Here is a 27702-nt window from a genome sequence, read left to right as displayed (position 1 = left end):
CTTAAGAATTTAAAACTTCTTGGGGCGCCTGGGTGGCTCAGTCGGTTGAGCAGCCGACTTCGGCTCAGGTCATGATCTTACAGTTTGTGAGTTGGAGCCCCGCGTCGGGCTCTGTGCTGACAGCTCAGAGCCTGGAGCCTGTTTCGGATTCTGTGTCTCCCTCTCTCTCTGCCCCTCCCCTGTTCATGCTCTGTCTCTCCCTGTCTCAAAAACAAATAAAAGGTTAAAAAAAAAATTTAGAATAAAACATGAGGCAAGGTCTTTGTGATCTTTGCTTAGAAAAATAATTAAAAAAAAAAAATTTAAAACTTTTTGGGGCGCCTGGGTGGCTCCATTGGTTAAGCGTCTGACTTCAGCTCAGGTCATGATCTTACGGTTTGTGAGTTGGAGCCCCGCACCTGGCTCTGTGCTGACGCTCAGAGCCTGGAGCCTGCTTTGAGTTGTGTCTCCTCTCGCTCTGCCCCTCCATGCTCACACTCTCTCTCAAAAAAAATAAAAATTAAAAAAAAGTTTTTTAGGGGCACCTGGGTGGCTCAGTTGGTTGAGCGTCCAACTTCGGCTCAGGTCATTATCTCATGATCTGTGAGTTCGAGGCCCATGTCGGGCTCTGTGCAGACAGCTGGGAGCCTGGAGCCTGGAGCCTGTTTCGGATTCTGTGTCTCCCTCTCTCGCTGACCCACCCCATTCATGCTCTGTCTCTGTCTCAAAAAAAATAAACGTTAAAAAAAATTTAAAAAAAATTTAAACTTGAGATGATATGGAATACGGAGATCATGTATCCAGTATAGAACGTTTTACTTTATAAAACGAATTTTTTGCAAATTAAGTGTTTTGGTACACTGGGGGATCTAGTTTTTGAAAGGACACAAACACAATGAATAATGTTACCCTAAATTTTGTTAAATCTCTGGATCTTCCCATGTTCTCTGACAAATGTTGACCCCAAAACCCAATAATTTCCATTTAAGAGACAGCAATTTCTAAACTGTTACCCCAAAATAGAGGTAAATGGCAGGATTTTGAAAGCTAAACTTCTTTTCCTCTAAACTTCATTTTCTCACTTTCTCCCACTCCCTGTCTCCCCATCATACTTTAAACAACATTGATAACTTCTGTCAGATATGCCAGCTCAGTCTGTGTGATTTCTCTCTGCATGGGACTGACCCAGTGTAAAAGTCCACTCAGGCTGCCATAACAAAATACCATAGACTGGTGGCTTAAAAGCACAACATTTATTTTCTCACAGTTCTAGAGGCTAGAAGTCCAAGATCAAGGTGTCAGCATGGTTTGTGGTGAGATCTCTATTACTGGATCATGAAGGGCCACCTTCTCACTGTATCTTCACATGGGGGTTGGGAGGAGAAAAGGAGAGGGTGAGCAAAAGCTCTGGTGTCTCTTCTTATAAGGGCACTAATCCTACCATGAGGGCCCTTACTCTTATGACTTCATCTAAACCTAATTACCTCCTAAAAGACCCTATTTCCAAATACCATCACACTAGGGGTTAGGACTTCAACATATAAATTTTAGGGACATGATTTAGTCCACAGCCCTTAGTAAATCAACCACCCAAGAATACTAGGTATTTGGAGTTTGGGGTTTACAACCAATAATTATTATGACAGCTGGTTCTTCAGATTAAAATGAACAGTCAATGTTAGTTTATTTAAGTTTTCCAGTTTTTGAATCCTTTTTCAATATGCAAGTCAGTAAATCCTCACTTATAAAATAACCATTTAATACATGATAATACAAAGATGGTTTAAAACTGACTCGTTTTATTATCAATTTTAATAGGAACAAATTTCTTAAACATATTTAATTAGGTAGCTTCTGGAATATGGATTAAATGATGAAAAAATGGGCGACCATGAACACACCCTTTAATTTCATTTCCAAATTCGTGCTTCATTCTGTACATAATGTCTTGGATGTCCTCTTTTGACAAGTACATCGGCAACTGTCTAGATAGACGCACTGCTTCTCCCTGTGAAGAGAAAACCATACATTTTACCATGATACACCCTGAAGCAGAAAACCTGTTATTTCTGGCAAGAGAGAAGGCAGAAAATTGATTATATTCTTTTTATTACTCATTTACTCACATATGAAGCACAAATTATGTTAGTCATTATTGTAGGTTCTACACACAGAGAAGAATAAGACAAACAACATCCTTGTTCTTGTGAAATTTATATTCTATTCTAGTGCAGAGAAACAAAACATAAAAAGACAAAGAAAATTTCAGTAAGTAATAGTGTGCAAAATTAAACTAGGCAACAAGATAGAGAGTGATGGTGTGGTTAGGGAAAGCTTCTTCAAGGTGACATTTAAATTTCAATTTAAATAAGAAATAATGCAAAGATCATGGGGTAAGAAAAGCATTTCAGGCAGAAGTAACAGAAAGACCTGAATGGTTACTGTGGGTGTAGCATAGTTACTAAGTAGAAAAGGGAAACAAGAAAGGGAGTTAAGTAGGGGCCAGATCACCCTTTAGGACAGGATGAATGCACAGGGAAATAACCAGGGGGTTTTAAAGCAAGAGCCTAATATTTGCTTCACATTTTAAAAAAATAAGTTTTGCTGTTGTGTGAAGTATGGTTTGAGGCAGGTCAAGAAGAGAAGCAGTCTTGTAGGCAATTACTACAGTCCTGGTGAGTCTTTGACAAGGGTGATAGCAGTGGAGATGGAAGGAGGTTTAAAGACTCCTGACACGAGCAGGAGGTAGAGTCAAGACTTGCTGGTGGACTAGTTATGATGGATATAGACCCAAGGATAATGTCTGCATTTTCAGTATGGTGATGCTGTTTTCTGAGATAGGAAAAACTGAGCGTTTAGGGGTAAATAGTATTAGCAAAGCTAGCTTCTTTTAAGATTTATTTAAAAAAAATTCTTGTACTTCAAAGAACTTGAGCCTAAGGGTGCCTGGGTAGCTCAGCTGGTTAAGCGTCCAACTTCAGCTCAGGTCATGATCTCAAGGTTCATGGGTTTGAGCCCTGAGTCTGGCTGGCAGTTTGGAGCGTGGAGCCTGCTTTGGATTCTGTGTCTCCCTCTTCTCTCTGCCCCTCTTCATCTCACACTCTTTCTCTCTCTCTCAAAAATAAACATTAAAAATTTTTTTTCAAAGAAGGTGAGCCTAATATTATTCTCTGCAACCACACACCCTCTTCCCTTTATCTTTCCAACCATCCTACTCCTCTCTAACTAAACCTATTCTTTTCTTTAATTTGACCTGTAATCTCCTCAATCCCTCCTTAATTTTCTGCCTCACCAGCACCTTTCTTATCTTTCCCTACTTAAGGTCCTGAATAGTTAGTGAGACATTAAGGATATTATCTCCAGCTTCCTGCATTCATTTTTGATTCCTACTAGAACCTAATTCATCTTTAGGTTCCTCTAGGAACCATATTTATTCCTCTAGGACATAACACAGTTTCTTGTATATACACTATGGGTTCAAATTTGCTCACTCACCCCCTTGTTCTACATATTCATCTTGCTAATTGCTACAGCTGGATAAATTGTACCAAGCACTGTTAGAAAATTTCCAAACTGTCCTGGCTGGATCCAATACCAGTGTTAGCTCTTATGAGTCCTCAATGCCATTTGGACATCTTATTCTTCTCTAATCAACCTTCTCTTATAGTACCTACAACTCTTATTTTCAGATATTCTCTACTACACTCAAATCCCCAATGCCTCCCCAGCCTCTTCACTCTCAGCAGATAACTTTTCCTACTCCTTTCCCACATGGATCACATACATCACTTCTCTCAAGTTTACCTCAAAATATTTTTACTTTCATTTTCCCTCTCTTCTGCTCTTAAGAGAACAGTTTCTCCTTTCTAAAGCTTATATCTTTTATCCCATCTTCCTTCCTGCCTCTTTTGGAACATCCGCTCTCCAATCTTTTATGTCAGTCTTTCCCATCAACAACACAGAAACACAGACAAGCTAATCTCTCTTTTTTTAACACCATGTGACTTGCAGCCTACACTTTTTCACCACTGCTCCGCTGTTCGGCCATTGGCAAGTCTTCTCCTGACTATTTTTCTATTATTACTGCTATCTAGCAGCCATACCTGATGGTCTTCTAGCAACTATTACCCTATAGAGAATATGATACTAATTACTCATTTTTAAATTTCTTTCGTTCCTTCACTTTTATATGTACCTCTGTTTGGTTTTTCTTTTATTCTCCTATCTTTTATTTCTGATTCATCTTATTCAGCTTGACCTTAAATGGAAATATGCCTGTAGATCTTATGGAAGTTCTTTTTTTCCCAGGCTCTCTTCCTTAACAATCAATCCACAATTGCCTTAATGTAATGAGAAGTATAATATTAGTAAAAATATTTATATCTAAATATCCAACCATTTTTGTTATTTTTGAAATCGTATTTCTTTCCGCATGGTTCGTCAATACCCAAAACATGCCCCTCAACTCCTTCAACCTTCGTTTAAGTTTATACTACCTCTTTTGTAAGAAAAGATTCCTTTGAAGCCATTAGAAACTATCCGTGTTAAATTGCTCCCACAATAAGCTAGGAAGTTCCACAAGGCAAAGCTCTTGAAGGACTCACTGAATACTATTGAATACAATCTTCAGAAAGGGTAAAAAGTGGACTTTCCAAAAGTCTGACCCTCAGAATGCAATGGGCACACACCATGGTAAGAGTCTGACCAAAAATGACCCATTTTTTTTAAAAGGGAGAAAACAGATTTTATTTACATTCAGGTTTGTTTTTAAAATACCAAACCTAAGGGATAGAACTTCAAACACAATCACTATTGTTTTCCCACTACTATCATATACTTGAACATTTAAAACCTTATAAGCTTCTTCCATCCTCTATTACTTTAGAATTCATTTTTTAACCCACTGTTATATTTCTTATTTGTGGTAAATATTCCTAGAAAACTAAAATTTCCATTTATTCAATAATCTACATCTTTCACTTACTCTCCCTTTTTGCTCTTGAAGAGATCAGGGCTTAAAATCCTTTATAGACAGGTATTTGGTGTAAAAGTGGAGAAATTTTGAATCCTTTCTTAAAAATCAGAAAAACTACTCCAAACAAAAAACAAAAACAAACAAACAAAACACCTCAGAAAAACCATCACTATAAAGGGTGTCATTCATAGGGCTCTTCCTCAATATGTACTCAGGAAATAATGTTATGGTAAGGATCCATGATAGAGTTTACTACAACCACTTTATGATGTGAAACTTTTAATGAAGTTTTCTTTTTTTGGTAGTATTTCTTCTTGCAAACATATAATAAACCTAATAGAAACTTTACTATTTTGAATGTTTACTATTTTATTGATAAACAGTTAAGTATCTTAAAACCTAAACAACCTACATAATCTAATAATGCATACCTCCAAATAACTTATCACTTTACGAGGTCTACATTCATAAACTTCCTTTGCATTTTTGTTTAATATGGCATTAAGAATTTCTTTTAAGTCCATCACTCCATAGAATGGGAGACAATTAGCCATTTCTTCTATTTCCAAGTAGTCTTCAGCAATGGAAACACCTAAAAGAAAAATAAATAAAACCACATGTAGATATAGTTAGTTTTGTTTGAATTATATTCCAGAAAATGCCTATTAAAAACAAAATCACTGTGAAAACATTTAGTGAACCTTCCTTAGAATTTAATATAGTCAGGACAAAGTTTTGTTCCTTAGTTGGAGAACAAATGATAATTTCCCATAGGATTTCACATTAAGTCATAAGTGCTCATAGACACCACATGTGCTTTGTATCTCTGTTATTGCACTTCTGTTCTCTCCATTTGTGTAGAACACTTCCTACTTTGGAGAGAAAATGGAGTCCCATGATATTTATTAAAATAAAATTGATTTAAGTGTTTTAACAACTGTTGCTGTTCAAATTCTATTCTACTAGGTTAATATCTAGCTTAAAGGCCTGAATTATCTCTGTGACTATTTTAACTTAATTATAAAAATATTCATAGTAATTTATTTTTTCCAACTTTATTGAGATATAATTGATAAACACTATACAAATTTATGGTTTACAAAGTATTGACTTGATACACTTATATATTACAAATGATTACCACTATACTAACTTATTAATATATCACTAACTTGAGAAAATGAAATACTAATGTTTTAAATGTTTTAAAATATTTTAGTAAAACGATATTTAAAGCTGATATTATTTATTAAACTACTTTAATTTAGTGATTAAAATAAAACTAAAAACTAGATTGGATATATAATGGGGTAAAATACCCATAACAATATAAATTCCAAAGGATCAAATTTGGCTTTAGAATGCATTTTAAAATGCTGCAAAATAGCAGAGATTGTCTTCTTTGGCTCTATGTAACACTGTTAACAGATTAAAAAAAAAAAAAAAGGAGTGATGTAGCTTGAAGAGTTTCAGATCCTGAGATGTCAGTGATCCTATACCTAATCTGCTTCCAGTTACAGATCAGTTCCTTGACCTGGATAAGATGCAGTGGTGGTATAATAGAGGAGGCATCCTATGTTCCTCCTTGGAAACAACTATAGAGTAACAGAAGAAGATCTATAATTAAACATTAAGGGATAAAACACAAGAGTTGAATGAAGGGAAATAAAAGGGGAATTTAAATGGGACTTGATACAGGGTTTAGGTAGGCAAAGAGGAAGAAGCAGAATATTCTAGTTCACATATTTTTACACATATTTACAGATAAGTAAATTACAAAAACATCAGCTAAGAGACTTTCCACTATGCTGGTTCTGTACCTTTTATGCTATGATTAGACTGAAAAGTCTAATACTTACTACATTTGCCCTGGAAAATAATACACATTTCACAGAATTACTTGTGGATGTGAATAAAGTATTTGGCAACAGATGAGGAAATTAAGCAATATTTTAATTTCTAGATTTGAAACAGATATAGGAAACTTAGCCCATCTCGGGACTCAAACCCACGAGTTGTGAGATCATAACCTGAGCCGAAATCAAGAGTCAGATGGATGCTTAACCGACTGAGCCACCCAGGTGCCCCGACAAGTTTTCACCTCCTAAAATATGGAATTCTTGTTGATGTAAAACAAAACGCTATTCCCATTAACAAGCAAAATTCTTAGGATCACATTCAGAACCTTCCCTCAAAGCCAGATGTATTATTCTTCCTCTTTTTTAAATGTCTTTATCTTTATTCAACGATGTTTTCTGACAACTGGCAAACTGTTTATCCAAAGTTAGTCTAAGACAACAAACTCTAAAAAAAGAAGTGGTCTTTAGGAAAACATGACATAAAAATTAATGAAGGGAAAAAAAGGGCTTAAAAAAGAATATGAGAGTTTTTAATCTGATGTGTTTGTTATTGGTAAGATAAATAATGCTGATGACAATCTAAGTAAAGTTAATTCCAATCAAATCAAGTCAGTTTGCAGATAAGTCTTAATTCATTTTTATCTCTGGTGCCATGCAAGGTACCTGGTATTCCAAAGGCCTTAAAAAACACTTCCACAAAGCTAAGAGCTGAGAGCATCTGTCAGATAGAAACTTACTGGGTAACTCAAAAATAAAAAAATAAAAAGTTGGCTATCCTAACTTAAAAAAAAAATTGCTGTGAACCTGTGGAGTTCTGTGGTTCAAGTTGTGCAGATTGCTGTGTTAATCCTCAAATCAGTTTTATAGGTATGCAAGATGGCTTGGTGTTTGGTGTTGATTTGGCTGCATTTCAGGGATGAGAAATGCAAAAAAAAAAAAAAAAAATTGCTGTGATAATATCTTTCATGAAAAAAAAAATGGCACCTGCCAGCAATACCACATTAGTTAATCAGAAAAATAGATTAAGAAAAAAATATTTAACTACATATATACATACACACACCCCTAGCTTCACACTTCAAATAATTTAAAAAGATATTAGGGGTCCCAAGGAAGAAAGATTTCTATGACTAAAAGAAATGAGGACAAGTCCTTTCAGAAAGGGGTACTGGAAGATGGGAAGAAAAAAGAATATTCAAATACCTACCACTGTCAAATACTATGCGTATTGATTTCTGTAAGTACCTAGTTAAGTGCTAACTACTTTATAAAGTAAATATCTCCACTTTAAAAGAAGCAATATAATAAATTAGTTAAAAGGTAGCCTATAAAGATGCTTGGGTTTAAATCCTTGTTCTACCACTAACCGTGTATCCTTAAGCAAACTTCATTGTGCCTTGATTTTTTCCATCTATAAAATGGAGACAGCAATAGAACATACTTCATAGGGCTATTAGGAAGATTAAATTAATACATTTAATATTTAGAATCGTGCCCTGTACATTATAATTATTCAATAATTATTAGTTGTTATAATGAGAAAATATTGAGGCCAAATGACTTTCCCAAGAAAACCCTTTAAATGGCAGAGTTGAGATTTGGACTAGCTTTTCACTCCAAATCTAAATATCCAGACTGAGGTAGAAGGTAAGAAATTTCACAGTAGGTGTTCCTAAAACTGCAAAAGTCAATGAAGTTAAAGTTTGTTGCACCAAAACATTTTCTGCATATATCTAATTTCATAGTTTTGTACATTGTTTTTACTTATTTTCTTTTTATGTCTCAGTAAAACATTCCTGTAAAAATTTTCAACACTGTTTTGGTTGAACTTTATTTTTCTACACCTTGGTCATGACAGCTTTACGGGACAAACAGGAGAGGGGACAGTGGGATGACTCTGCGCAGCACCTTTGATACCAGATGAAGGGAAAGTAGTAGGACAAGACCAACATAGGAAGTTAGGGCAGAAAAAAGTTAAATATGGAAGCTATGAAAGAAGAGAGAAAGGGCCAACCAGGAAAACTGAAGTCTCCTAGCCAGAAGGATTTACTTTTCCCTCCACCCAGTGAATTGCCATACAAAGTAAATAGTTTTATCACAGTCTTTTTAGCAAAGCAATGGAATCAAATCACTCACTCTCCAAATAGTAAGATTGCTGATGTTACAAACCCAACTGGCAAAACAAGTAAAAATCCTTTTAAAAAGGTAAGAGAGGTCCACTTTTGTTAGACCTTTCCAATATACTATGTATATCTTTCCCATCTAAAGGAGTATTAAATAATTTAAACAAAGTAGGCAATTTGCATTTTGTGACAAAAGAGGTCAAACATTACAATGAAACTACTCGATTAGTTATGAAAACACAAATGCCAGGTAATATACTGAAAGAGATGCCAAGGTTGCTTGTTTCCAACAGAAGTGACCTTTTTGAAATATGACTTTTTACATACATAGCTGATGCTGTACTTTTCATGAAATAAAAATATACCATGATATGTACATTATGAAACTCAAATGTAACTTCTGGAACAAGACTTATTTCCAAGTCAGGAAATATTAAATCACATTATCATACCTGGTATTAATTTTATCTTGAAACCATTTGCTGTAAGACGAGGATCAGACAGGTAAGTTGATCCACTGTATCTCTGATCATCTGTGGTCATTTTACATAAAATCTCTAAGTAATGAGATCCATTAAAAAGACTGAAAAAGAAATTAATGGTCTTTTAACTTATTAAACATGTAAAATTAAATAGGATTTATGGGAAAAAGTTAACCCAAGGGCCCTCTAAAAATCATCAGTAACCAAAATACAAAGATATAACTAACCCTGTAAGAAACTTTATTTTTTTACATTTCTGTATCTTTAGAAGACCTACTGTATACCGTGAACAGAAAGGAGGAAGACTAGTCATAAAAGACAGTTTCTATTTTTCAGAACATGACAAACTAAATGTGAAATCAAAAACTGTGCTCTCTCAAATCATACAATTGAAAACTTTATAAATAATGCCATAGCTATATTATTGTATCATAAGGTTGTTGTGAAAATCAAAGGGTTTAGTAAAGCTCTTGTAAGTCCTCAACAAACATTAGCCATTGTTATTGCTATTATTGAGCTCTTATTTTTTATTTTATAGAAATCTAAATTACTCCATTCCTGCATTACAACCATAGTGAGAGGGGTGCCTGGGTGGCTCAGTCGGTTGAGCAGCCGACTTCGGCTCAGGTCATGATCTCACAGCTCCTGGGTCTGAGCCCCGTGTTAGGCTCTGTGCTGACAGCTCAGAGCCTGGAGCCTGCTTTGGATTCTGTGTCTCCCTCTCTCTCTGCCCCTCCCCTGCTCGAGCTCTGGCACTCGCGCTCTCTCTCTCTCTCTCTCTCTCTCAAAAAATAAACATAAAAAAAAAAAAAAAAAAAGAACCATAGTGAGAAAACTAAGCCCAGCCCATAACTACCCTGTCTTTGACACAGTTATGAAAAACTTACATTCATTGTGGTGGGGATGTCACATTTGATAAGAAGGGTGAAAACAATTTTGAATTCAGCTTTGTTGCAGTTCATGTTCAAATAAGAAAGCTTTTTTTCAGGCTAGTATGGGCCTCCAAAAATAATTTTTAATGTATTTGGTTTTGAAAAACAGAATGTAACAGGAAAATATTTTTTAAAACATATAATTTGTACAAGCACACAAAATGAATTTTGAACTTTAAATGAAAGTTCACAAATACCATTTAGAAAAGCAATCAAGTTTAAAATTTCAGATACACTCTAGCTCTTTTTAAGGGGAGAAAAGAGAAAGTACGATCAGATTTCTGAACTGTTTAATATACCCCAAATCTGTATTAATTTCTTTTTCTAATTCTTCAACAGTTTCCTAAGCCAATCTTAAAAGAATACTACGAAAGGATTCTACTATGAAAGAATACTATGCTGGATTTTAGTGAATGTGATTACCATTGCCTTAATTAAAAAAGGTAGCCTTGGGACAAATGTTTTCCTGTGTCCTGGCCCTATTTTTTCTTCTGGTGGCAGGGTTTTTAACACAAGCGTTTTAATATATTGTATAAAAGATTTTGTTGTAGTTTATTCTTGGGAGTTCTGAAACAATTACCTAGTGATGTGTCCTAGAGAACAAATCCTCAATATCTTTCTAATTTCAGGTTTTTAATCTCCTTTATCATACATAAGATTCTCTCCTGTGTCAGACTAAAAAAGAAGTATTAAATATAAACAAGGCAAATGTTAATAGTTATTAGTCTCTTTTACAGAAAATACTTTGCTCATGTAGGATAAAAGGGAAATACCCCATTTTGCAAAGTATAATAAAATCAGTTCAGGAAACAATCATCAATGGATGAATCCATTAAATGGAAAGGTTGATAGGGCATTTTAAGGTATAAGAGTAGGCTGTCAATGGCTGAACCCAGTGATAAGTGCCTTTTGATGTGATGAAATACAAAGCACATAGCACAACCTATTGAACTGTGATACTAAAAAGGATAATTTAAATCTATTCAATCCTCTCGGGCTGTCTTCTGTTTAAATATGGGAGAGGGAGAAACAAGTTAAACACCACCTTGAGGAAGCAAAGGGTCAAACTGAGATAACAGGATATTCTAATGAACAAATGACTTATCAACAATAAGTTAATGGTGTGATATTTAGAAGAGACTTAAGAGACATAACAAAATGTAATGGCTGGACCTTGTTTAGATAAAAATTAAACTTGATACATTAAAAACTATAAAAAAGAGGGGTGTTTGGGTGGCTCAGTCAGTTGGGTGTCTGACTTAGGCTCAGGGCACGATCTTGCAGTTAGTGAGTTGGAGCCCTGTGTTGGACTCTATGCTTGGAGCCTGGAGCCTGCTTCAGATTCTGTTTCCTTCTCTCTCTGCCCCTCCCCCACTCACACTGTCTTTCTCTCTCAAAATAAATAAGCATTAAAAAATTTAAAAAAAAGAAACTATAAAAAAAGACATTTTGAGACCATGAAGAACGCTTTCAAGGAATTAATATTGTGAAAGATAGGAACTGTAGTTAGGTAAGTCATTTTTATATTTTTTTGGCTTTGTCTGTAAGACAATAACACGGAACTTGTAAACATGTCTATTCACATCTCAATGGTCCAGTTCAATTACCTGGGCTCAAAGAGACAGAGTTTGGAAACATATTCTCTGACTGGGCAGCCATGCATACAGCTAAGAAGGGGAAGGAGAAAGTGTAAGTAGAGAAGGGAGACTGGATCCTGAACAGGGGTATTGGTCTCCTCTCGATGCTGGATACCGGTTATGTACTGTTTTGAGCAGTACATACAAAGCATGACCATTCCAGCCAGTTATCATGTCTTTGCAGAGGCCAAAGAAAGCAGCTGATCATCCCTTGTCTCTTTCCAAAGCCCTTTAGGTAAGTCATTTTTAAGAGAAAGATACTGAAAGATGTTTGGGTGGGAACTGTCTAAAAAATACTTAGGAAAGAAAATATGTATGTACACATACACACAACACACATACGTATACACACAGCATACATATACATTTGAAAGGATAAGTAGACAAATGTGGGAAAATCTTGATAATTGCTGATCAAGGCATTCATTGTATAATTCAATTTTGGTATATGTTTAAAATGTTAAAAGAGTGTACAATGAAAGAGAGTCATGGCAACCTAACTTCAAAATTACCCTTAGGAAAGTCACTGTGTACAGAAGAATTGAGGTTATTTATTAATTGCAGAAGTAAACTATCTAGCATACTCTAAAATTAGTAATTTAAAAACAATTCCATTAAAGATGAGAAAATCAAATTTTAAAAAGATTTCTTTAAATAAATCTTTTCCCTACTAGGAAACTTTTCCCTACTAGAAACACTTCCAACTTGTTACTTTCAATTTCTAATCTAGTATGGATTGATAAATGTTTTGAGAGTTAAAAAAAAGAATTATATTATTTCACCATACCTCTCTGTTAATATAATTGGCTTTTCCAGTGGCTCTGCAGGAAGTTTATGATTCTCAATAAGTCTTTTAAATAGGAGGGCTTCTTCTACTCTGTAAGGATTTAATAACATTACCTCTGTTTTGGATGTAATTAGCCACCCATCAGGAAACTTGAGATTGTGGATCAAGCAAAATTCGTCCTTCTCTTCTAAGTCAAATTTATGTTTCTCAAAATTTTTTTTTAAGTCTTCCATAGAAAAGGGGATCTGAACTATTTTAACATTTTGGTTCTTTCTTTTTTCAATTTGGCACTGAAAAAGGTCTTCAAGTTTTGGCTGATTCGATAATGAAGTTTTCAATTTGTGCTTCTGTGCCAAATGCCATGCACTGGTGGGCTTTATCTTTTTTCTGCCATCTTTTAATGGCATTTGTGACTCTTGTTCAATGGCTCTCTTGATTTGCTTATTGTATCGTTCCAAATCTTTAGTAGCCTTCTCTTCATATCTATGAATAAAGATAAAATATAACTAATGAGGCCATAATCAGAAATATATTAATCATCTGAAGTAAATTTTATAAAAAGTAAAGATCTGGTATTCTAAATCTGATAATGATGAAAGAACTTCTATTGGACTAACCCTCCCATACATAACTATGATAAACTCTGGACAAAATACAGAAAACAACCATTTAAAATAGGCATGAAGAGCAACCAAAAACAGGCAGATATTGGAATAAATTCGACATTTGAAAAAAGAGATCCATGGGTGCCTGGGTGGTTCAGTTGGTCAAGTGTCCAACTTTGACTCAGATCATGATCTCATGGTTTGGGGTTTGAGCCTCATGTTGGGCTCTGCAAGTGGGGAGCCTGCTTGGGATTCTCTCTCTCTGCCCCTCCCCAGCTTACGCTTTCTCTCTTTCCCAAAATAAAGTTAAAAAAAAAAAAGATATCCATATTTATACAGATGTTACACAGAAGACAGCCCCCAGCATTAAGGGGAAGTGGCAAAAACTCAAGAAATAAGCTGCACTTAAAAAAAAATTTTTATGATTTTTATTAATTATTTTTATATGACATAATAGTATAAGTTGCACTCTTATTAGCTTGAATCACCAGAACAGAGTTCCTTGCTTCCAAAACAAATGGAAATTGAAGGAGAAAATCCCGTTTGTGGCAACCCAGAGGAAAACAACTGCTAGAATGTTAAATGAGCTAAAAAGAGATTTTAGTGACTACCACTCCAGGGTAAATGGAGTTTCGAGTTTGAATTCTACATAATTAGATAGCTTAGTAAACACTTTGGATTTTAAATTAAAACTGGAGTAGGGCCAGGGTAAGGAAAAAATTATGTCTTAGAACTAAGGAAGCTAGTATTTGCCCTAGGATTAAGGGCGAAATTTAAACTCTCTCTCTAAGGATATATAAAACAGCCTCCACAAGCTCAACATGATCTGTCAGTAATTTAAATGCTTGGTAGAAAAAAACATGAATACACTTCAGAAGAAGATAACAAAACCTACAGTTTCTTCAACAGATCACCCACAACATCCATTATATAATCAAAAGTTACCATTCAAGCAATAAAACAAGAAAATGAGAGTCACAGTCAAGAGAAAAAGTGGTCAGTAAAACCAACCTCAAGATCATTCACTCAGATGTTGGAATTTGCAAAAAAGAAAAAAAAATGTTTTAAAAATAGGTTTTAACAAATATTTAAGGACTTAAGGCAAAAGAAGATCATAATGAGAGAAAAGAAGGGGAATCTAAACAGAGAAGGGACGTTACAAAGAACCAAATGGAAATGGAAATTCTAGAACTAAAAAATACAGTATTTGAAATGAAAAATTCCCTGGGTAGGCTTAGGAGATCAGGGATGGCAAAAGAAGGGTTAGCAAACTTGAAGACAGATCAGTAGAAGTGATCCAATCTGAACAATGGAAAGAAATAATGAAGATTAAAAAAAAAAATCTCAGTGGCCTATGGCACAACAACCTCACATATATGTAATTGGGAGTCCCGGATAAAAACCATAATAGTGAGGAAAAAAAAATTGAAGAAATTATAGCATGGATGTTGTAATTTGTATAAATGAAACCTTTTACAGATCCAAGGTCAGTGAACCCCAAGCAGGATAAATACAAAGTCCACGGCTAGGCATATGAAAATGAAATTGCTCAGAACCAAAGATAAACACGAAATTCTGAAAGCACTGAGAGGGGAAAAAAAGACAATACAAAAAAGAATACCACAAAAGATGGATATAAATTCTCATCAGAAGCAATGTAAAGCCAAATGACAGTGAATAACATCTTTTAAGTGCCAACAGAATATAGACTTCAATGCTACAAAGCCAACAGGTCTTTCAAAAATGAAGATGATACAAACATTTTCAGATAAAAGCTTAGAATCTTTTGCCAACAATAATTGCACTCTTAAGGGCTGATACCAGATAGAAATTCTGATCTATAGGAAAAAATGATGAGCCCCAAAAAATGGTAACTATGTAGGTAAAAAAGAAAAAGGATCTTTTAATATAATTCTCAGGGATTCTGGGTGGCTCAGTCAATTGAGCGTCTGACACTTGATCTTGGCTCAGGTCATGATCGCAGGGTCACTGGTACAAGTCTTCCATCAGGCTCTGCGCTGACCACGGAGCCTACTTAAGATTCTGTCTGTCTCTCCCTCTGCCCCTCTCTTCGTTGTTCTCCCTCTCTCTCTCTCTCTCTCTTACTCTCTAAAAAAAGGTTTTTTTAGGGGGTGCCTGGGTGGCTCAGTTGGTTAAGCATCCACCTTCGGCTCAGGTCATGATTTCATGGTTTGTGGGTTCAAGCCCCATGTTGTGCTCTGGGCTGACAGCTCAGAGCCTGGAGCCTGTTTTGGATTCTGTGTCTCCTGCTCTCTGTGTCCCTCCTCCCCTGCTCATGCTGTCTCTCAAAATATAAAATAAACATTAAAACAATTTTTTTAAAGATGTAACTAAATAAAATAGTCAATTCTACATCTGAAGAGTTCCTTACACATTTACTGTAATATCAACATGGAATAAACAATTCCCTGAGCACTATGTAAGAAAATGCATACACTTTAATACCCCATGTACTAAATAGATACTAGTAAAATTAAAATTCACTATGATAGCATGCAAAATAAAAATTTTATGATAAAATTTATAATGATTCATACTTAAATATTAATTTTTTCAGTTGCTATTTGTTTCTCATTTTAGAGTCACCAGTGAAAAAATAAATTCAAATAAACTCAACACATCCAAACCATTTAATTTAGTTCATTTCAAAGGTACAAGATAATGAATATTTTAAATTATACTGGGTAAAATGTCTAGAGATCTTTTTTTTGGTGGGGCGGGGGTGGTTAATGATAGCAGGAATAAAATGAAACTTCTAGAGCAAATCAAAGGTAGTCTAACATTGTGATTATATAACCCTTTCCTAAAAAAATGAGATGACGGAGTCCTACTCTCAGATTTTCTAATTGTCCAGGCCTAGGTTGAGGTTGAATAGCACTGTTTTTAAAAGGCTCCATGAGTGCTCGCTTCAGCAGCACATATACTAAAATTGGAATGATACAGAGAAGATTAGCACGGCCCCTGCGCAAGGATGACACGCAAATTCGTGAAGCGTTCCATATTAAAAAAAGAAAAAAAAAAAAAAAAAAGGCTCCATGGGTGATTCTAATGCACACCCAGACCGGAACTGAACTTTGGTGTCCAGCAAAGTGTAATAGTCAAGAGCACAGACCCTGGAGACAGACTCTCTGGTCTGGTTCTGCCACTTGGTAGCTCTGTAAACCTACGCAAATTATTTAATTTTTCTGTGCCTCAAGATAATTGCCTGTAATATATAATTAACCTACATCTACTTTACAGTTTTGATGTGAGCAATAAAATGAGTTACAATGTGTCGAGTACTTACACAGTAATGCTTGGCACCACAGTAAAGGATTACAAATGTTTGCTATCATTTTCTATCAAGAAATACATCTTATAATGAATGGGGGAACATGACTGACTACAGGTTGGTAATTATTTAAGCAACTCTACTAAAAAAATTTTAAATGCAGTTTTAAATTTGAGACTGGAGAATTAACATTATTTCTAATCTTAAGTAACTCTTAAGAAACTGGCTAAGTTCTATTGTAGGTAATATACATGAAACATTTTAAAGGAGAAATTTAGATATGTGTTAGCAAGTAATGATATTCTTGGGAGAACTATATTAAATGTTAAAGGTGAAACTAAGAGATAAGAGACTACAACATATTGTGTAGTTTGTACTCAGTACATGTTTGTTAAATGCAGGAATGTTAGCTGGATAGGAAGTTAAGAAAGACCTTGTTACGCTGTAAACTAGATTAAAAAAAAATTATCTCTGGTTACTTACCAGGCTATACTCATAAAATTTTGTACCTAATTTTTTCCTACTTCTACTTAGAATCTGAAGTTCTGGATTAGCTATACAATACACACAATTTTTGACAGTTTATTTTCAATAGGTACTATAAAAATAAGTATTTTTAGCTCTTGGATATTTGAATTCAAGATTTTTCCCTTACAGTGAAAAATGAGTTCAAGATGAAGGTCACCATTTGTAATTAATTATAATGTGCAAATTTTCACATATGGTACTAATCTTGTGATTTACTCAAGAAGTCAATTTAATTAGTTCCTTGGGAAATATAAAAAGCTATGTCCAAAGGAATATTAAGTAAATGTTAAGTAAAAACAGCTGCTACCTTTGACTTAATATCATTAAGGGATTCAGTAACCTGAATGGAAAATATTAATTCTGATTTGACCAGTAATCAATTCAAATGTTTTTGTAACTACAGGTTACCTGTAATTATGTATATCATTTTCAATACTCCAACTAAATATTATTATTTTTTATTTTAGGTAAAAATATGTTCATAGCTACTACAAACGAAAAGTTCAAATTAACATCAATTGACTGAAACCCCGGTGACAGGGCACATGGTCTAAATATGGTTTCTAATCCATATTTAGAAATGAAAGGAGAAGAAAGGAAAGGAAAAGAAAGCAAAGGAAAATATATCCAGAAAGGAAGAACTAAAAAATGAAGTACCCCTACTCCAAAGTCTGTCCTACGCTCTCAGCAGAAAAACCCTGATCCTAGACCTTATTCAAACTCTGTGTTATGGCTTACAGAACCTTCCATAATCTGGCCTGCCTTCCCTCCACTTACTTTACTATACTCTCTCATATTCTGTTCTTGTCAAAGTGGCATCTTTTATTTCCTCAATAACACTATTTTCCTTCTAGCTTCTGAGCCTTATGTACCATTTTATCTAGAAAATTCCCTACACCTTTCTGATTAATTTCTATTCAGGGAATCATTCATTTCCTGTCTCATAGATGACATTAAGCCCAACTGCTAAGTATTTTCATAACTCCTTGTGTTTATTTTAAAACTCATTGTCTTCTATGATTACTGTTTGTGTCTTCCTCACTATACTGCATCATGTATATTTTATTTATCACTGTATCTGAAATGATTAGCTAGAGTACATAGGTCCTTGTATGCAGAATGTCTTTAATAAATACTCTAAATGAAGACAGGAAGGAAAGGAGGGAAGGAGGAAGAAGAAAAGAAGGGAAAAGGAAGGGAAAGGAGGAAGAGAAGGAAGAAGTAAGGGAAAGAAACAACAAGAAAAAGAAGGGAAGGGAAAGGAGGAAGAGAAGAAGAAGGGAAAGAAACAGAAGGAATAGGACAAAAAATGAAGGGAGGATAGATGGAAAGTCCACAGAAGTCTCTTATCCATAGAAGAGGAGTCTACTCTGATATCCCTTAGCACTTCTTACAGAATTTAGGATCACGGAAAGAATTCCAAAGTAAATACTACAAAAAAGTGGTAGTTACTGTGATTGCTGAGTGTGATCTCATTTTTGCTCTACTTTCTCACTAATCATAATTTTGGACACAGCCCTCATGGTCCCAAAACCCCTGGCCCTGGAAGATTCTAACACAACATTTTGTGACACACTGTAGCTCTCTGATTCCAAAATACCTGTATTTTCTTCTATTTCTGGCCTCCAAATTAATCTTGATTAAGCAAGTGAAAAATAATGTCAGTAACAAGTTTTCTGTTCACAGGTTAAAAACTGAGTAAGATCATGAACAATTATTTACTATGTGCCATTTTTCTTATAACACACAAAATCTTATTTAATCCTTCCAACAACCCACGAGATACTGCCCACACATTTTTAGAAAAAGTCAGCAGAGAAAGAAACTCAAATTAAAACCTGGTGTAGTTCCAGAGGTCTGCTCTTGACCAACACTGCCTCTTTTGTCTACCTGATGGCAGTAAGACAGAAAAGATTCTGGATTCCAGAATACTGTCTGATGATAAACATATTTTTAGATGAGTTCTATTAACCATAATCTTCTACCTTGAGGCCTACAAAAAGAAACAATGCTGACACACACTCCCCAAAAGTCAACAGGAACAATACCTGCTGTTGGGTTGTAAGGGAATGGCTATTCTAAGCTGTTATACTGTCACTACCTTCCAGGAAAGGGAAGCATCTATTTCCCTATTCTCAGATAATACTCAATTCATCATCTCTCTGCTGGTCATTGCAATTCAACTTTTGTGGGCCTGCTGTACTAAAGTTAAATGCACTGATCTTTAAAATGCCTATATCACTTAGATAAAACTAAAGACAATCACAATGTATGATCCTTATTTGCAGCCTGATTTAAATAAACAAACTTAAAAATTTGATATTTATGAAGTAATCAGAAATCCAAACACTGAATATTTGGGGATATTAAGCAATTCTTGTTTTAAAAATTATTATGAGTGTAGTAGGGCTATATTTAAAATAAGAGTATCTTATTATACATGCTAAAATGTTTATGAAATATATGATACTACCCTAGGATGTGCTTCAGAATAATAATGGTAAAAAGGAAAAGTGAAGTGCATAGAGGTATAGATGAAACGAAACTGACCATGAGATGATGGTTCGTGAAACAAGGTATGGGTTCATTGTCTGCTTAGTCTATTTTTGTGTATGTCTGGGAAAAGAAAAAATACAACTATCCCCACCAAAAAAGAAAGAAAAAATAAATAAAAAGTAAAGAGAGAAGCTAATTTATGGAGGCTTTGCCTACTGGTGTTAATCATTATTCTTTTAAATTGAGGGTGTGAGGGGCGCCTGGGTGGCGCAGTCGGTTAAGCGTCCGACTTCAGCCAGGTCACGATCTCGCGGTCCGTGAGTTCGAGCCCCGCGTCAGACTCTGGGCTGATGGCTCGGAGCCTGGAGCCTGTTTCCATTCTGTGTCTCCCTCTCTCTCTGCCCCTCCCCCCTTCATGCTCTGTCTCTCTCTGTCCCAAAAATAAATAAACGTTGAAAAAAAAAAAATTTATAAAAGAAAATAAAAAAAAAAAAAAAAAAATAAATTGAGGGTGTGTAAGATTGAATAAGTTAATGAAAAAGTAAAAAAACAAAACAAAAAACTGATCTAGTATCCACGTAATTTGTCAATCTAAATGGTAAGTTGCATTTAAATTGTTTTCCAGATGTTTCATGTAATATTGATATGCCCCAAATAAGAATACATAATTGGAAGTATAATTCCACTCTTTCATTTTCTGGTGGGCTAGATCACTTAAGACATAGTACTTTGTATTTATAGTAAGTGCCCTCAGTCAACTATAAACACTCATCATTTTATGATACTTATTTAGATCATATGATCTAAAGATGGCACGTAATATGTAGTTATTTTAATCAAAGACAGATCAAACCACCTATTTACCTACCAAAAAACCTCACCACAGTTTATTACTTGGCAACGAATAAATAAAAGATTTTAGAAGGAATCCTTGAGTTATACTGAAGAGGGATAGCATTAACTCCACTAAACCGAATCTGCAAAAATATTGTAATTTTTATACTGTGTTACATATTTTGAAGACCAATTTAAAAAGGGGAATGGTCAAGATATTTCTTAAAACCGCCACTGCTATAGCTGTTTTAATGCATAAGCTTTAAAAAGAGAAAATCCTGTCATAGAAAGATTGTTTAACATAAAATAAGAAACAGAAGAAAATAGTAGTTTTAAATTAAGAAGAATGGAAAACGTTGAACTTCAAATTTCAATAATAAGACAGTAGTTAAGGCTTGTACCAAAAACAAAAAACAAAACAAAAAACTAAAAACCTCTAAATTTAAAAAAGTGATGCCAAAATTGGTACTCTAGCCAAACCAAAAGGTATTTTCCATTCTGCTTTTCCATAAATAAGAAGTTTAATTTTTTTTTTTTTTAACCCAGTGAGTCATATAGAATGGAAATATCTCAGCATCAGGTCACATGCAAGCTCTGGAAACTTACTTCAGTTTTTCCTCTTCACTCAATGTCTTCCACAGTTCTTCAATTTGTACTGTTGCATCCTCCAGCTTTTCTGTGAGAAACTGAGCACGATGATCTTGAACAAAAAGGGCACTTGCTGACATGGGTTTCTTGATTACTCGATTGCTAATTAAGTCATAAGCTGTAAGCTGTCCAGATTTGTTGTCTACCACATTTGATTTTTTGTTACAAGAACCTTCACTGAGATTCTTTTGTTCAGGGCTTGGAGAAGTATTATTACTTAATTTACACGGTGAACTTTCTTGAGGCACTAAAATTTTCACGGGTTCAATGTTTTCTCCCATTGAATTTTTAAGTGTATTTCCTTTGCTCCAGTCATCTGCACAGATTTCCAAAGACTTCTCAGGACCTGCTGCTTCCTTATTTTTCCCACTCTCATCTCTATTGCTTTTATTGCCATTTTCTGATTGGGTGTGCTTAACAGAATCTACAAAACAAGTTTCACTACATTCCTTCTGAGCATCCTCACATGATAAATTATTCACTGGGATCTCCTGAAATGTATTTCTAGTGTTCTTATCAATGTTAGAATTTTCACTATTAAAATGATCATCATAATGGTCATCAACATGTAGCTGATGACTTAAACAATAATTAGTGTTTTTCCCAGATTTATCATTATGCACATCATTTTGGAAAGGAATGGCTGAAGTATCAACATTTGGATAATTATTTCCAGATGATTCCATCTTATTAAAAAGCACATCTGTTTCTGTTGTATTACTAACAACCATGTCAGCTGAGGAAACATCTGTTTTATTATTTTCATTTGTACCAGGTAGTGATCCGTAACAAGTCGTCATCAGATTTTCAAGAGCAATTAAAACAGATTCCTAAAAATATAAATTAACAAATGTTACAGAAAATTATGAAAATAATAAATAAGCTAGATTTAAAATATTTAAAAATACATAAAAACTCTCACACATGAAAATAGTTAGAGCTGCATAAGATTATAAATAACATAAATTTTAAAAAATTGTCCAAAATTACCTTATTCTGTAATAATACTTGACTTTTATCTGGTGTTAAATTTACATCCACATCAGCTGTAGGAACATCAATTTTCAGAAAGAAAATGGGATACAAACGAGTGGATTCCTTTAGGCACTTCAGATTGTAATAATGTCGGATTAGCTAGAAATAAAAATACCATGTATATAAGGATAGTATTGCCATCCTTAAATACAACCAAAAGAAGTACAGTCAGCTGAGAAACTGAGTGGATGTAACTTCTTGTTAGGAAAAGCAGTATTTAAATGGTAATACTCATTTAGAGCCCTTGAACTTGCATGAAATACAAGTATATTCATTAGGAAGTACAAATATTCAATGTAACTGGCCTCATGGTTAAAAGATCATAGTGTTATGGATGTTATCAAAATCCAGGCTTCAAATCCAAACTCTGTTACTTCCTGGCTACAGTGGGCTAAGAAAGTCACTAACATTTCAGTTTCTTCACTATAAATAAGGATAACAGTTCATCACAGAATTGTTGTGAAGTCCTATGTAAGACACCTAGCTCAATGCTTAAAAAATATTACTGTATCTCTTTTTCTTTTCCTTATATTTTAGAGCAAATCCTTAGAAGTAGTCCTCATAATAAGCTGACAAATGACAGAGCTAGTTTTCATTTCTGATCCAAGCAATATTTTTTTCCCAAAATAGATTACCTTTAATATGTCTTTTTGATGTATTGGTCGACTGTTTATAAAGATAAAACTCCTTTCTGGGGTTGAAAGACTTGTAAAAGAGTGGTCTGCATCTTGCTTAGGAAGAAATCCACTTAGATAAATCTGCAATTATAATAAATAATTACAGAATTAATGTGCATTGTCAACAATGACTGTGGTTCCAGGGGTCTGGCTATATACAAGAGATATAAAAAAACAGAATGGATTTTCATCTTATGGTCTCAAGAGTTATATACTTGCTGATAACCATGCCTTGAACATTAACCTTAAATGAAATACTGAAGCATATATTACATTGATGTTCTCAGTCTCTCTTTCTACAACTCTATTTTAAGGAAAAATTAGCATTCATAAAAGCTTCATGAATGAGCATATGCCTTACTGTCACAGACATACAGCATAAATACTGATCTCTGTTCAACCCTATCTTCTTTAGACTTTTAAAAATTTCTTTTAACATTTAAAAATTCTTCATATTGTGACTTTCTTTTAGCTGTTTGTCCTTTTTAGCCAGCTCTTCATGTAGAGAAGTGACTGGTTTATATCTTTATTCTGAGTGGGCTGTGAAGTCAATCTGAGTTTTCATTTCTCAATTAAAAACCGTCTTTTACTCTTTGACACTGATTGCAATACTTTATTTCCATTCTTGTTTAGAGAACCTATCTACAATCAAACCAATTATTTTTATGCTTTCTCTATTTTACAAATGTATGAAGAGGAGACAGAAAATGATGAAGGATCCTAGAAAAAAAATACCAGAGAAAAGAGACAGATTGAGGAGATAGAAGGCAAGGAAAATGCTCCTACTTTTTACCTTTAAAGATAATATAGAGAATTGTTAAGAATACAGGATAGAGCCAGACTGACATGATTTAAATCCCAGCTCCACTACTAACTACGGGACCTTGGTCAAGTTATTTAAAATACAAGCCCTATAGTCTCTTATATGGAACAACTAGAAACAGATGTATTTATATTAACCTGTTTAAAAAAAAAACCACTAATAGTAAAATTTCAGCTTAGGTTTAGGAAAGTGAGACTGTCAGTGGAGATGCTATTTTTAGGTAAGCAGAAACCACGAGGCTCTTCACTAACATAGTGAGTAGGCTGCCATCTAAGTCTATGGCTATCCCTACCCTTGGAAGTAAGTGTTTAAGGAGCTGCATTACCAATTTTAGAACACTAAGTGCATTACTGTCACAGTGCCAAACTGTGCCAATTTAAAAAATAAATTAATAAAGCTGGATAATCCATTACAAAATACTACTTAATTAACTGTAAAACTTCACAGCATTTATAAATGGTTGTATCATATACCAGGTAACTTGAGACCCTTCTTTAAGTACCTGCTGAGCATCAGAAAGCACCTGTTTAGTCTCTGAAAGACTTACTGGGTTTGTGGACTTAAAACAAAAAAACCTTCCCCAAATAGGTAAGAATAAAAATAAAATGAAGAAAAAACTGGTGATATTACTAATGTTTTCTTTTTATACCATCTTAGTTGTCCACTGAATAATTATTATTATTACCAAATACTGAGCTTTAAAAATGGCTTAGGATAACCTTAAGAACTATTATTTAAGTTATACAAAAAAGTAAAATCAAAGAGTAGTCTTAAAGTGCTCTAAAAATGAAAATCATGGTAGTTTATGGAAAAAGAATGACTGTTAGACCAAATCAGTGCAACCAAATAAAAAATTTGACTATACAGGACTCTCTGCCTAAATATTCCTCAACCTAGAAAAAAAAAAAAAAAAAAAAAAAAAAAAGAAAAAGAAAAGCAAAACATAAATACTTCTCCCCTGATTACTCTTCAACTGTAGACCTCTCCCTCTTTACCCTCATCTCCAACCTCCTATAATCTGGCTACTACTACATCTCCAATGGACACTCAGTCAACTTTTTGACTCTCTGCAGATCTTGACACCATAATTCTTTAATTTGGGAAGCATCACGCTGCTTCAGCCTTCTCTTTTCATCTTTCTGCTTCCCCCCAACACTTCCTCTTAGTCTGGTTTGCTGATTTCTCTCCCTTTGCTTACCGCCTATAAATGATGATGGTCCTGAGTTCTATCATCAGAGCCTTTTTTCTTGGTCTCTACTCTCCAAGTAATATAATTCACATCTATATAGATACACCAGCAATACTAAGATAAAGATGTGCAGCCTGTATTTATTTCACCCCCAAATGCTTTCTATTTTTAACTAGCTGTCACAAAAATCTTCTCAATCTCACCACATTCAAAACTTGATAAAATACTTCACCCCATTGCTGTCCTGCTGCACAAATGGTTTCTCCTATATTCCCTTAGCATGATAATGAGCCCTGCCACCTATCCAATCTGTCAAACCTATCTCCTTTCCTCTACTCTGATTCTGTTCAAGTAACTCTGACTGGTGTCCTAACAGTAGTCTCCTCTTTCAGTAAGCCTCAAGAACACAAGGGAGTTCTATTTCTAAAGTAATAATTTAAGTACTTCTGCTCAGAACACTGGAATAAGTTCATGAAGGAACTCCCTTCTCCCCACCCCATCACAACTGCAAATATATAGCAGTGATAGATAAAATCAACTTATACAAAAATTTCAAAAGACTGAACCATTTAAAAGTAAGACAAATACAAAGATGTTATGGATGCAAACCATAACAGAAAGTGATGGCTGAAATCAAAAGCCCTATGTGCTCTAGGATCACAAACCAGCTGTCAGAAAAAAAAATTTTTGTAACTATGTGTAGTAATGGATGTAACTAGACTTACTGTGTTGATCATTTTGTAATACATACAAATTTTGTTGTACACTTGAAACTAATATAATGTTATATGTCAACTATATCTCAATTTAAAAAAGAAACCATTTATGCCAGTTAGAATTTAAATTCTGATATGGAAACAGGGACAGAAAATACATACAAGGCAAGAGATCAAAATCAGTCTTTCCATATGAAATGGGCTGCTGAGACACCTCCCTTTCACCCCTTCAAAAATGCTTAAAAATACTGTGACCACGGTTTGTGGAGCTGCTTGCTAGGATTATAGGAAAGAGCATGGATAACTCCAAAATCAAAAATAAAGCTAAGCCAAGTCAGCTAGGAAAAGAGGTCTGTAAAATCTTGGCAGGATGAAAGACATGAACTACCTGGTTTTAAAATGGGGCCTGGAGGTTGATGGTATCTGCCAAACCACAGGGAGGGAGAAGGTCGAGTGGGTAAAAACAAAATAACAAAAACAATAAACTTACATTCATGATGACTGTGCAAATTAAAATTTCAAAGCATATAAAACAGCAGAGAATGAAAGAACATTCTCCCACGAAAGTAGAAACAGTACAACAATATGAAAAGAACTTTGAAGTTAGTATGGTACCATACTTTTAAGAGTGAAGAAAAAGCAGGGGTACCATCCAGGTATCAAAAGCGTCCAACTTTTGATCTCAGCTCAAGTCTTTTTTTTTTTTTATTTTTAAAAACACTTATTCATTTTTGAAAGACAGAGAGAGATAGAGCGCAAGCAGCAGGAGTGTCAAAGAGAAAGGGAGACACAGAATCCGAAGCAGGGTCCAGGCTCTGAGCTGTCAGCACAGATCCCAATGTGGGGCTCGAACTCACAGACTCGAGATCATGACCTGAGCCGAAGTCGGATGCTCAACCGACTGAGCCACCCAGGAACCCCACAGTTATAATTAAGTTTAAAAGAGAAGAGGAAAATGAATAAATTCTAAATCCTGGAAATACACAGATTTGGGAATAAAAATCAGACAGCACTGAGGAATTCACCAAGAACTTGGCATGGAATAATGCAGAGATAAAAAATATCCAGAGAAGACAGATGCCAAAAAACAAACATGAAACAAAATAAAGCTTTAGGAGTTCCCTTAAGCCAACAAAGCCACACTGGGAAACTCCTAATAAATGCTACCACAGCAGCAGTATAGCTGGGATCACCACCCATAATTAAGAGACTGTACAACATGGAGTGGCTGTAGTTAAGAAACGGACCTTCAACATTGTAGGAAGAGATATATAAAGATTCTCTATACTCAAGGTTCCCAATGACCAATGTGTTTGCCATCCCAGTACAGTGAAGGGGCCTTGGTGGCAAGTGTCACAACTTGAAGGTATGTAATGGGATAGAAGTGAGGTGAGGGGGGACAACTATTAGCAGTTGACAAGCAACTTAAGATTGCTTTTGGGCAGGAATGAGAAGAGGTCAAAGAAACTCTGATATAGGACAACCCTCCTTACAAGCCCAGGAAGCATGGAGTAGTGATGGGTGGCTACTGGCAACATAAATATAGCACCTATTTAAATACGCAGTACACAAATAGAACAGGGATTTGGTTAGATGATCACTCACTAGAGACACACTTAAAACGTTATTATTCTGACAACTCATGGAACTGGAACGATTCAGCAACACATGCTTTCTAAATTACCCTATTCCTCCATGCAAGAATAATCACATGAAGGTGTAGCAAAAGTTTTGATATCCAAGATGGATTACCAGCAGTCCTCACACAATTCTATCTCAAAAGAAAATTAAGGGGCTCCTGGGTGGCTCAGTCAGTTAAGCGTCTGACTTTGGCTCAGGTCATGATCTCACGGTTCGTGGGTTCGAGCCCGGCGTCGACTCTGTGCTGACAGCTCAGAGCCTGGGGCTTACTTTGGATTCTGTGTCTCCTCCTCTCACTCTGCCCCTCCCCTGCTCATGCTCTGTCTCTCTCTATCTCTCAAGAATAAATAAACTTTAAAAAAAAAAAGAGAATTAAAAAAAAGAGAAAATTAAAAAAAACAATGGGCAAGCACAGATATGGCAACACATCTCAATACAGATCAC

At 34.9% G+C, this 27702-nt stretch overlaps 1 protein-coding gene and 1 non-coding gene across 8 annotated transcripts in view; one reads left to right on the top strand and one right to left on the bottom strand.

The window, feature by feature from the left end:
- Nucleotides 1-1638: 1638 nt before the first annotated feature.
- PMS1 (PMS1 homolog 1, mismatch repair system component) overlaps nucleotides 1639-27702 on the bottom strand; it is a 100406-nt gene continuing 74342 nt past the window's right edge. For 5 of the 7 annotated variants that reach the window (XM_030325347.2, XM_030325352.1, XM_030325350.1 and 2 more), the window contains 7 exons: nucleotides 22848-22970; nucleotides 22168-22311; nucleotides 21136-22007; nucleotides 12775-13257; nucleotides 9389-9519; nucleotides 5386-5546; nucleotides 1639-1987 (listed from right to left, as the gene is read on the bottom strand). In XM_030325347.2, coding sequence (XP_030181207.1) covers nucleotides 1823-1987; nucleotides 5386-5546; nucleotides 9389-9519; nucleotides 12775-13257; nucleotides 21136-22007; nucleotides 22168-22311; nucleotides 22848-22970 — 2079 coding nt within the window. In that variant the 3' untranslated portion in view covers nucleotides 1639-1822. The remainder of the gene's footprint in view (nucleotides 1988-5385; nucleotides 5547-9388; nucleotides 9520-12774; nucleotides 13258-21135; nucleotides 22008-22167; nucleotides 22312-22847; nucleotides 22971-27702) is intronic. The other 2 variants (XM_030325353.2, XM_030325354.1) reach the window with 1 other exon arrangement.
- Nucleotides 16300-16406, top strand: LOC115522511. The gene has a single exon (XR_003971417.1). It is a non-coding gene; the product is annotated as a U6 spliceosomal RNA (small nuclear RNA).

The sequence above is a fragment of the Lynx canadensis genome, chromosome C1, assembly GCF_007474595.2.
Source record: "Lynx canadensis isolate LIC74 chromosome C1, mLynCan4.pri.v2, whole genome shotgun sequence".
Classification (NCBI taxonomy): Eukaryota; Metazoa; Chordata; class Mammalia; order Carnivora; family Felidae; genus Lynx; species Lynx canadensis.
The sequence above is the reverse complement of the archived record's forward strand: the minus strand, read 5'-3'. Positions and strand labels throughout refer to the sequence as shown.